The 11730-nt window shown below is 39.5% G+C and overlaps 2 protein-coding genes and 1 long non-coding RNA gene across 3 annotated transcripts; 2 read left to right on the plus strand and 1 right to left on the minus strand.

Annotated features, from left to right (window-relative positions):
* Positions 1 to 2131: 2131 nt before the first annotated feature.
* LOC146386183 (histone H2A-like) lies at positions 2132 to 2629 on the minus strand. The gene has a single exon (XM_084932262.1). The coding sequence runs from the start codon at positions 2577 to 2579 to the stop codon at positions 2193 to 2195; it is 387 nt and encodes a 128-aa protein (XP_084788388.1). The 5' UTR covers positions 2580 to 2629; the 3' UTR covers positions 2132 to 2192.
* Positions 2630 to 2867: 238 nt separating this feature from the next.
* On the plus strand, positions 2868 to 4104 carry LOC146386184 (histone H3). The gene has a single exon (XM_084932258.1). It carries the CDS (start codon positions 2921 to 2923, stop codon positions 3329 to 3331), a length of 411 nt encoding a protein of 136 aa, XP_084788384.1. The 5' UTR covers positions 2868 to 2920; the 3' UTR covers positions 3332 to 4104.
* Positions 4105 to 10188: 6084 nt separating this feature from the next.
* Positions 10189 to 11317, plus strand: LOC146386185 (uncharacterized). The gene is made up of 3 exons (XR_014800411.1): positions 10189 to 10274; positions 10502 to 10794; positions 11098 to 11317. It is a non-coding gene; the product is annotated as an uncharacterized LOC146386185 (long non-coding RNA).
* The last annotated feature ends 413 nt before the right edge of the window (positions 11318 to 11730 follow it).

Here is an 11730-nt window from a genome sequence, read left to right on the forward strand (position 1 = left end):
ACCCATGCAGCTATTTATTGTCGCATGTATTTATTTCATGACTAATGTCATGACCATTTTGATTAATGTACATTTCAACAAATGGGCTTCCTTGGCGTTAAGGATGCGGGGGAATTCCCATTATTTCAAAAATATAGACACAAAAACCTAAGCCTAGACGGAAGTGACTTTCCAAAATTTCCCAAATTCAGCAGCAGCGCTGAACACGTTGCAAACGGCTCCACATTTTCCTCCCTCTGCACCTGGATAGTTCCTGCAGCACCAGAGTACGTCCCCCTCCCCCTCCTCTGTGTTATGGCTTTTGCGTTTGACAAAGTTTGTGGTCTTGCCTCATGTGTCATGAACCATGTCGTGTCTGTTTACACGAGCTTAGGATCTGCTTTTAATGTCAACCATGATGCATTTCTACGGCCATACTTAGCATATCAGTAATGAGTAGCTCCGAATTGTTAAGACCATAAAAACGTGATGTAGTCAGTTGTGTTGAACGTGATCTTTTGATTTGAGCAAGTTTGTTAGAATAAAGTGACAGATTTCTGAAAGATGCAAGCTAACGAAGGTCAAAAAGGCACGGGCATCGATCATGCTGCGAGAGAGACTGCAAGTGGTTTGGATCCAAGAAAAAGTGTGCAGTAGTGATGGGATTTCTGACTCTTTTTAGAGAACTGGCTCTTTCGGCTCAACTCACTAAAAAGAGCCGGCTCTTTCAGCTCCGAACCATCTCTTCAGGTTGTTTTGTTGCTTTAATTTATTATTAACAACAATATAAAATTATGCACAAAAGGAATTACTAATGTAGAAAAAAAAAGTGGTTTTGGTTGCCCCCAGAGACAAAGCACGTACAAACTCCAAAACACATTTCTATTTTCTGAATCCTTTATCATCTGCAACTGAAAATATTTGTGGATGATTACGATACCTTTCTAATGTGACGTTGTTGTCCCTGGCTCTCTTTCTCTCTCTCCCTCCCGCTCTGTTCCTGTGCCAGTGTAACTACCGCCCCTCCCCCCTTCCCAGCACAAAGCACAAGGCTCGCATGTGGAATGAAGCAGAAAAAAAGTGTGAGAGAGAGGGTGAGAAAAGGAAAAAAAACCCACGGCTAGCGATAAGGAGCCAGCTCGCATCGTTCACGTCAAAGATCCGGCTCTAAGAGGCATTTCGTTCGCGAACGACACATAACTAGTGTGCAGTATTACATGAGTTGCTGATAAGAAATATTTTCTGGAATAATTCTGTAAGAGTAATAAGAGGTAAGTAACTAAAAGGTAATGATTATATACTAGTGATGGGTCGGTTGCGAACGAAATGGCTCTTAGAGCCGGATCTTTGACGTGAACGATGGGAGCCGGCTCCTTATCGCAAGCCGTGTTTTTTTTTTTCTTTTTCTTTCTCTCACCCTCTCTCTTTCTCTCGCACTTTTTTCCCGCTTCACTCAGCATGCGAGCCTTGTGCTTTACGCTGGGAAGAGGGGGGAGGGGCAGTAGTTACACTCAGTAGCACAGGAACCGAGCAGGAGGGAGAGAGAGAGAAAGAGCCAGGGACAACAACGTCACATTAGAAAGGTATAGTAATCATCCACAACTATTTTCAGTTGCAGATGATAAAGGATTCAGAAAGTTTATTCATGCAGGTCCATATGACAGAGAATATGCATGTTCTTTTTGTTTTCATATTATAATTTATATTTAATTGTGTTGTGGTTTGCAGTGTTGTGTGTTGTTTCACTTTAAATTTGTAAAAGGAAAAAGCAGAAAATTTAAATAGTTAAAAGTTGAAATGTGAATAGTTGATTTTTGTATTATATGATTTATTACATTTTATGTGGAGTGAATAAATAAAAGTATATTTACGGTGGCCCCTACAGACAAAGCACATACAAACTTCAAAAACCGTAGAAACGACAACAGAAGTGCTCCAGGATGCTAGGGGCAGTGTTGAACTTTTGTTACCCAGTGGCTACACAAGCCAGGAAGTACCAACGACCAGATTTGGTGTGTGGTAGTAACAGGTAAATGAAATCCATCTATCCATCCATCTATCGATCGAAGTTGGCGAGAATAAGGTAATACTACATTTCCATATACATATACCAGATCAAGAGCCACGAGGATGTTTGCTCAGAAAGAAGGGTGTGTGGCTCTGAAAAGAGCCTTTGTTTATTTGTTTCGTGCGTGAAGCAGAGGCTTTGGCATTTACTTAGCCTTGACGGGCTTCTCGGTCTTCTTGGGCAGCAGCACGGCCTGGATGTTGGGCAGCACACCACCCTGGGCGATGGTGACTCCGCCAAGGAGCTTGTTGAGCTCCTCGTCGTTGCGCACAGCCAGCTGCAGGTGACGCGGGATGATACGAGTCTTCTTGTTGTCGCGGGCTGCGTTGCCAGCCAGCTCGAGAATCTCGGCGGTCAGGTACTCGAGCACAGCTGCCAGGTAGACTGGAGCGCCGGCACCAACGCGCTGCGCATAGTTGCCCTTGCGCAGCAGCCTGTGGACACGACCCACGGGGAACTGGAGCCCGGCACGGGATGAACGGGTCTTGGCCTTAGCTCTGGCTTTGCCTCCGGTTTTGCCACGCCCACTCATCTTGAAACTTCTCTTCGCAGTGTTAACACTCAAAGGAAATATGGCCCGATCGGCGCCGAGCCTGGCTTATATTTCCGCAGAGCGCGGGAAGCTTCGTCACACACCAATCGCAGACAGGCTCGCGGCAGCGCGCGTTTTCAAAGCACCTTCCTCCAATGAGCAGCACACACCTAGGCGGGGCGGTGCTCCTCTGAGCGGTGCTGAGCACCACGTGGAGCCCCTCACCAATCACGAGCCGCAGCGGCACCGCGTCACAGCCAGTCACACACTTTAAGAGCGGCGAGTCTCCTCCGCTTGTTACATTTTCTGTTTTAAACACAGGAAAGGCAAAGAGAGAAAGAATGGCAAGAACCAAGCAGACCGCTCGCAAATCCACTGGCGGCAAAGCCCCCAGGAAGCAGCTGGCCACCAAGGCCGCACGTAAGAGCGCCCCGGCCACCGGAGGCGTCAAGAAGCCTCACCGTTACAGGCCCGGCACCGTGGCTCTGCGCGAGATCCGCCGTTACCAGAAGTCCACCGAGCTGCTCATTCGCAAGCTGCCCTTCCAGCGCCTGGTCCGCGAGATCGCTCAGGATTTCAAGACCGACTTGCGCTTCCAGAGCTCCGCTGTCATGGCTCTGCAGGAGGCTAGCGAGGCTTACCTGGTCGGACTCTTCGAGGACACCAACCTGTGCGCCATCCATGCCAAGAGGGTCACCATCATGCCTAAAGACATTCAGCTGGCTCGCCGCATCCGCGGAGAGAGGGCTTAAGCTGTCTGCACGCCCTCCTACAAACAACGGCTCTTTTCAGAGCCAACACACTCACACCGAGAGCGTGCTTCTTTCTTACAATTACACCAATAATCCAAACACTGACATTAGATTCACTCTACTTTCACTCTCGTGTATCAATCACATATCAAAAAGAAATCCCTTCATAGTAATGTAAAGGTTTTATTGGCGTGACTTCATACTGCCCAAATCCCCACTTCTGGTACACAAGAAGGCTAAGCAGGTCAAAAAGGTTGTTCACAAGGAGCTTAAAATGAGTTGGGTTGTTTTTGTTTTAATGACCATGAAGGATGTAAGTCACTGACCGCACAGATTTGTCCTGTTACATTGAATGTCATAGAGAAGTTAAAGAAACCATTTTCTTATGTGCTTCCCCACTTTGAGAAGCTCTGCAATGTATGCCAGCTGACACAAAGATAGATGTGGGGCATCCTTGACAGAGTAAGAGTTTTTTTTAAGATTCAGTTCAATATGTCACAATTGGTTGCTTTTCTTTTGCTTAGATATTTCTGCTTGTTTAAAATGGCACTCTGAGATTTGATTAGCATTTAGTTCATCATTTATATTGTAATTCATTATTTGTGTATGATTTTGAAAAGTAGTGATTTTTATATTTGTGATGTAATAATTGTTGTTCTCCCTGTTTTCTCATTATTTAGAACCACACACACATGCACTCCCATACTCTGAGTATGCTGATTGCTGTACTACTGGGCTGCTGTTAATGATCACTAAAGTATTTCTGGAAAGCACTTTCTGTGGCCCATTCTCTAACCTTGTCCTGAGGAAGCAATCACACCAACATCCCAGAGATAACTCTCCAACAACAGAAAAGAATGAAAAGTTTTTGTTCTGTTTTTTAATGTCATGATACATGTTACAGTGCACTCACACCGAGGCATCCCGGGTCGAATTGAGCTTCAGGGTTTGTTTGCAGTACAGCTTCAAATCCAGAAGAGAACAAGTCTATCTATGTACAGCAGCAGCCTGTATTCAGTTTAAATATTGTTATAAACTCCTATGGATCAGTAGATGTCACTGTAACATTTAACTTCTTCGGTAGTGGCACAAAGACTGAGAGAGGAGAATAGAGAGTGAGAAAAAGGAAGACAGCAGTAAGAAAGAGAGCAAAAAGAAAGAGGCAAGAGAAAACATGTAGTCAAATTCACCAAAAATAAAGCTGTAGGTTCTGTTTGCCCACCTTGTACTGTACACTGTACTGCTGTTAATTGTGGCTCCCACTTTCTCTTATAATAATTATTATAAGATTATATTTTTGTCATTTTCTAGTTGAGTGAAGAAGCAAAATTATCTCGAAAAACAAACGTTATTTTTCATGTATTTCATAGATCCTTTCAGTGCTTTCCAGGAGTACACTTAAAAAATGCCAGCGAACAGTCTATACAGAGCATATTGATATGAATGGTAGCATTTTACAGGATTCACTCTAAACATGGCATAAATAGGATGGCTTCCACTACATTGATGTGACGGACTACATCTACAATCTATTCTCCACTCGTGCAACTGGGCTACACGATGCTCTGTGCGGAGTCTGCATAAGAAAGGGAGGGTTTGTATGAATTCAACATCTTCAATGTCAAACAACTCTACTTCCAGTTTGCTTCAAGTACAGGTCTCTGGCCATTGTCTGTGCTGAATAAATGCTACTTTAAGTGTTGGATGATTTGTTCAACTGAATCTGAGAAACAATGTTGTGCATGTTTCTCATCTTATCTGCTTTGCCACAAATAGTTCTTTAACTTCTACACCTTCTTCGAGACCCTCCAGACCTCCCAGAGCCTCTAGAACTAAAGAAATCTATGGAAAGAACTAAAACAGAGTTGATAGTAAGAGCCTACAGGATTTGAAGACAGTTTATGTGGAAGAATAGGCCAGAAATCCCACCTGAGCAATGCTTGTGACTACTTTCTCCACACAGGAGAAATCTTAAAGCTGCCATCACAGACAGGGTTTTTTCCGGTAATAAAGTAATACATTTCCGTTTTCAATATTAAAAAACTTAATTTATCATCTTTGATTTCTTTGCATGTGTGACTGGATAATTTATTAATGAGATCTAGTTAAAAATAAAGCAGCAGCACTTAGTGATATGTACAGAGTCTTGCATCCCCATACAATACATTACACTAGGTTCGACTCATTAACCAAAACTCGACTGACAGATTTTACATATCATCTAATATTAAAAGTCTTAAATATGACACATTCTTAACAGACTTTTCTGATCACATGGTGGTTATGGCAATAATATCGTGTTGCTCCCACGAATTTTTGAACTATTGAAAACTGAATACATCTTTGTTAGCAGATGGGTTGCTTGTGCCTGAAGTTAAATCTGAAATTAAGAAAATATTACATCTTAAGATATTTACTGCCTCTTTCACGGAACTTTGGGAACTTCTTAAACGACGCATGTGTAAATTTTTTAAATTTAAAGCGAGAGAATTAAATCATGCTAAGAACATGAAATACAATGAAAATGTAAGTAGATATATATATTTAAGAAATAAGAAGGAGAAACAAGAAGAGGAGGAAAATCAAATGATGTCTCTTAAGGAGAGCATTGATCGAGTCAATAGAGAAGTTTTATTTAACATGTTGAGACGTACTGAATTTCATGGGAATAGCGACTATATGATTCTAAATAATCAAAAGAAGCGTGGAAATTATTTCATTGTCTCAATTAAGGACAAACATGGAAAGTCTGTTTTTAAAGAAGAAGGGAAAAGACAAGTTATTAGGGACTATTGTTCGGAGATGTTTTCACCCATAGTTACAAACAGTGACGCTGTTAACAATCTTCTAAGTGAGGTTGAACTGTTAAATTCTGTCATTTATGAGACCTTTGTTGGGGAAATTAAAAGAGAGGAAGTGGAATCCGTGATTAATCAACTTAGCACCGATAAAACACCTGGTTTGGATGGACTCCCTTCGGAATTTTACAAACTTGTGAGTAAAGAACCATCTCAATTATTAACTCGGTATTTTAATGAAGGAATAGAAAGAGGAACAATGGGTAAATTGTTTTATGAAGGAGTTATGTATTCATTATATAAGAAAGGTGATAGAGAAGATATTAATAATTATAGACAATTAACAATAATGAATGTAGATTATAAAAGTTTTGCTAAAATAATTATGAACAGACTAGAGGATGTATTAGATATTATCACTGAAAAAGAACAAACTTGCGCAATCAAGGGACGAATGATGTGGGATAATTTATGTATGAAAAGAGAAATTATTTATAATGGAAAGGATTGAGAGCTCTGCATCCTAGGTTTAGACCAAAGGAGGGCTTTTGATTCTGTCTCCCATTCCTATTTATGGCAAGTAATGAAAGCCTATAACTTCCTGGATCAGTTTATTTCCATTGTGAAATTGATTTTTAAAACATCCCTAGTGCGAGTGAAAGTAAACGGAAAACTCTCATTCCCTTTTAGTGCTGAGTGCGGGATTAAACAAGGATGTCCTTTAAGTGCTGCATTGTATGTTCTTGCAATCAACCCCTTACTGCAAAGGATAAATAATGATAAACGAATTCATATGGGGCGCCGTTTGTAAACTGAAACATGCCGGAATTAACAGCAACATTTTTCCACATTTAGCTCTAAATCTTACAAAAACATGTTTTTCGAGTCATTTTTTTACAACATTTAGTAAAATATTTGTAACTTTTTATATTTAAAACACAATTTTAAATGTTAAATCTAAATTTTAAATGTTAAATCCAAATGTTATATTTAAATGTAAATGTTAAATGTTAAATCTAAATGTTACGGGAAACTAAATATTTAGCTAATATGCAAATTTATTGTACGGGTCAACGGAAATACCAAAATAAAAGCTTCAAGAAAACTTCCCGCACTAAAGCGTGCCGGCCGTGGTCAAGTTGTGTGTCTGCGCTCCTCTCACGGTCACTTTTCACTGCCATGAGCTGCTTCACCTATTCCCTACCAGCATGTCCAGCGATTTAGCTGAAAACATTGGAAGAGCCGTTTTGTCGGCCATCCAACGATTCAGCGGTAGTGCACCCTCAGTAGCTGCAGTCTCCACCTCACAAATGCCACAACACTTGGTAAGTTTATTGTATAGCATTTTGGACGGGTTGATAGCAGTGTTAGCAAAATTAGCAAAGCTAAATTACTTAGCTAGTCCTCAATTATTTCATGTGGTAGGCAGCAGACAGAGATCGAACATCATACAAGTCTATTTATTTATTTGGTAGGTAACAGTCGTTCTTGATGTAAATGTTTCCTTAGGAATCCAGCAATGCACCCGGACCAAGTAGACCTGCCGTCTCCACTGGGATACCATACCGCTCAGTAGGCCTTCTTACACATATCATTTAGCTGACTGGTTTTGATATACAATCAGATTCATAAATATTTGGATACAGACACATTTTCTAATGTTGCTTCTGTACATTACCAGAATGAATTAAAAATGAAACGACTCCAATGCAGTTGAAGTGCAGACTTTGAGTTTTAATTCAATGGGTTGGACGAAATGATTGCATAAAAATGTGAGGGGGAAAAAGTAATTTGTAAACGCAGTCCTATCATTTCAGAGGCTCTAAAGTAATTAGACAAATTAAATAACTGAAAATAAAATGATCATTTCTATTACTTTATTCAAAACCCTTTGTTGGCAATGACATCCTGAAGTCTTGAAGTCATGGACACCACTAAATGCTGGCATTCCTCCTTATTAAGGCTCTGCCAGGCCTTTACTGCATTGGCTTTCAGTTGCTGTTTGTTTGTGGGCCTTTCTGTCCTAAATTTAGTCTAAACAAGTGAAATGTATGCTCAATTGGGTTAAAATCCAGTGACTGACTTGGCCATTCAAGAATATTCTATTTCTTTACTTTAATAAAGTCATGGGGTGCTTGGACTGTATGTTTTGGGTCATTGTCCATCTGTATTATTAAATCCTGCCCAATCAATGTGACTACTTTTAGCTGGACTTGAGCAGACAGTATGTCTCTGAACACATTCAGCTGCTTCAGTCCTGTGTCACATATTCAGTAAACACTACCAGTGCCACTGGTAGCCATGCATGCTCAAACCATCACACTGCCGCTGCCATGTTTTACAGATGATGTGGTATGCTTTGGATCATGAGCTGTTCCATACCTTCTCCATACTTTTTTCTTGCCATCTTTCTGGTAGAGGTTGATCTTGGTTTTATCTGTCCAAGGAATGTTTTTCCAAAATTTAGCTGGCTTTTACTAGATGTTTTTTTTGTTTTGTTTTTTTGTTAAGTCCATTCTAGCCTTTCTATTCTTGAGGCTTATGAGTGGCTTGCACCTTGCAGTGAACCCTCTGTATTAGGGCTGTTCGATATGACGATATGAAAACATCTATCGTTTCATATTATACGCTATCATTTGTTCTGTGGTGTCGCAAAAAAATTTTTACGGCAATATTTTTCGTTGTTTTGATGGTCACTGTAGTGGCTATATTAATTTCTTAATTTTCTTTTTTCTGTTATGTTCTCTTTGACCGCATGTTGTCTGTTCACAGTAAAATTTTCAAAATGCAAACACTACGTCTCAAATCAATTCCAGGCCTTTTATCTGCTTAATTGATAATGACATCATCATTTTAATATGGATACCCTAAATTAAAGCTGAGTCTGCACATCATGTCCATGATATAATTATGATTGGAATATGTTTCAGTAAACGGGCAACAAAATAAAACTTGTTAGGGTCCAAATACACATTGACCTAACTGCAGGCCTTTTCTATTCTAATTGAGTGCTCAAAGCACTTTATACAACAGATCTCATTTACCCATTCACAGGCACAGATTAATACAAGCACTTTTTCTGTCCAACATTCGCACACAGTCATACTCAGATAAACCCATTGGTAACTGTAGATTAGAGCACCTGGGGACTGAATCACCAACTTGACCAAAAATCACCAAATGCTAATCTACAAGGTACAAAAGGTTCAGTTTTCTGTGTAATGGGTAGACAATAGTAAGATGGTCTGAGTCTACAGTTTTTTGTTTTGTTTTGTTTTTTAATGAACAGATAACAGAAACCTTATGGATGTATTGTAATGCATAGGTGTCTATCTGTATCTGTGTTTGAATTCGTTTCAGGTTCCTCTTCCATCAGTTCCTCAAGCTTATGCTACACGCTCACATTTTGTGAGGAAAAAACAAGACCTGCAAACACTATACAAAAGATGTTGTGTGCTTGCCCTTGTCTTCAGCATCAACGTTTCTCATGCCAAGAGGAGATTCAAGAGCAAAACTAGCACAAGATGGCCTTATTGGGAAGATCTCCTTTACATCTGACTGGTCTGAAGCACAACTTAGAGAAGAAATAGCAGCAATCTTCAGAAGAACATTTGCACTGTCAACTGGCCAGACATTCCCTTTTGAGTATTTGAGTACAATTAGAGGATGTAAACAACTAATGAAACCAAATGTTTCTAGCAGTTTTCTTTGGGGTGGCCAAGAAGTTGGCTCGATTTGTTCCACCACCTGCCTCTATATAATGGCAGGGATACAAAAACCTGCACAGGTAAACATTTTATATTGCAGTGCAGAAATATTTATTGTCTAAAAAGTGAGTCTGTTCCCTTAACATAATTTTATTAATTAATTAATATTGCACTTTTAGCAGGTGTAAACAGTTTTTAGTGCAGCCATGTGCCTCTGTGTTACCAGTGATTTGGTGCAACTGTATTTGATTTTATGTAGAACATGCTTTCTTTTCCCTCAGGAGGAACCAGAAGAGCTGAATATCTCAATTAGAATAGTTCTAATATCTCTTGTCTACTTAGCCCTATTTTTCTGGAGGAAGATGAAGCTCTTGAAGAGGCAATTCAGCATAGCCTCCTAGAAGAGTCTGATAGACAGAGTGAAGTTCATATTTCAAGGTAAGATTTGAAAGTAACCTTTGATTATTGAATATCTTATTTGCATCTTTACTTGCATCATTTTTTTGAAGTTACACAATTACAAAGGTAATTGCTAATTTCTGACTAATTTAATATGGACTATCACAACATAATTATCTGTTGTACCTCTGTGCACTTGAGTCAAATGTACAGCAAATTTCCATTTTTCCCCGAGATCTGTTTGTCATTGTCCCATTTTTATATAGGTCTTTTAAGAAGCTCAGCAAAGAAGAAATTGAAGGTCTTCTTAGAGCTCATAGTGAGAAAGTCATTACACCAGGAACAAGACAACTCCATATCAGTCAAGCCAATGTGTGGTCGACTGCTTTGCGTCAGTTCAAGAGACCCAAGTTTGCAGAAAGCTGTGAGATGCTTTATGTCACATTTGCAAGCGATGAACATGATACAGAGGAAGATGCTGCTGACCTTGGGGGGCCAGGGCGGGAGTTTTTCCGTTTAGTGGTGAAGGCCATCTTTCAGGACAGTGGTGCTTTTGAAGGTAATATGATTTCATAGACAAACTAACTTACTACTTACTCAAGGCCTAAAGGCTTGTTGACGACACCCGTTTTTATAATGCTACAAACGCAACAACCACCTGATCTGAACATTGTTTGACAGAACATTAACAAGTTAACAAATGACTACAGATAACAAATCTGTGATGTTATGTTCTGTGTGTCTGAAACAGTAAAAAAAAAAAAAAAAAAAAAAAAAAAGGCTAATACATTTTTGTCTGTCAATCTCAAGATATCAGTTGGGGTCTGTGCAGAATATACTTTTTTTGTGTGTTATTTTTCAGCTACACCAAATGGATGCACACTGAAATTTAACATCCTACACTTGCAAAATGGAGTATATCGAACCATTGGCAGGATGTTGTCCACGATAATAGTGCAAGGTGGAGAAGCACCTGCCTTTCTCTCTCCACATGTAGTAGACTACATTGTGTCAGGAGACATTCTTCAAGTACACCTAACACCGGATGATATAGGTGACCCTGAGTTAAGAGAGAATCTGAAAAAGGTGAATTGCAATATTATAACAAGAATATTGTAATATTTCCTATATTCACAAGTCTTCTTGTCTTCTTTTATAATATATAATAAATACACTGTTGGTTATTAGAGGCAATTCCATGTATTATATTTTCAGTTTGTTTCCTTTTTGTTAAAAAAAATTAGATTGGTGAAATACAGCCAAATAAACCAAAACAAAAATGTTTGAGTCCAATTAAAATGAACCATCTGCAGTATTTGTGTACACTGGTAAAAAACAAACATTTAAAGTGTTTTTCTTAAATATTTAGATTGTAAATGCAACAACTCAACATGATTTGGAGGAAGCAGTCAGCTGCTGCGACTCATGGCAATATCAAGTTGAAGGTCTTCCAAGGCCAATAATTATTGGCCTTGGTGACTGTGAGTCATAATAA

The sequence above is a fragment of the Perissodus microlepis genome, chromosome 6 (assembly GCF_051167445.1).
Source record: "Perissodus microlepis isolate ML-2025 ecotype Zambia chromosome 6, ASM5116744v1, whole genome shotgun sequence".
Taxonomy (NCBI): domain Eukaryota; kingdom Metazoa; phylum Chordata; class Actinopteri; order Cichliformes; family Cichlidae; genus Perissodus; species Perissodus microlepis.

Excerpts from the sequence above, each read along its gene's own strand:
- LOC146386184 (XM_084932258.1), top strand. The coding sequence starts at position 2,921 with ATGGCAAGAACCAAGCAGACCGCTCGCAAATCCACTGGCGGCAAAGCC.
- LOC146386183 (XM_084932262.1), bottom strand. The coding sequence starts at position 2,579 with ATGAGTGGGCGTGGCAAAACCGGAGGCAAAGCCAGAGCTAAGGCCAAG.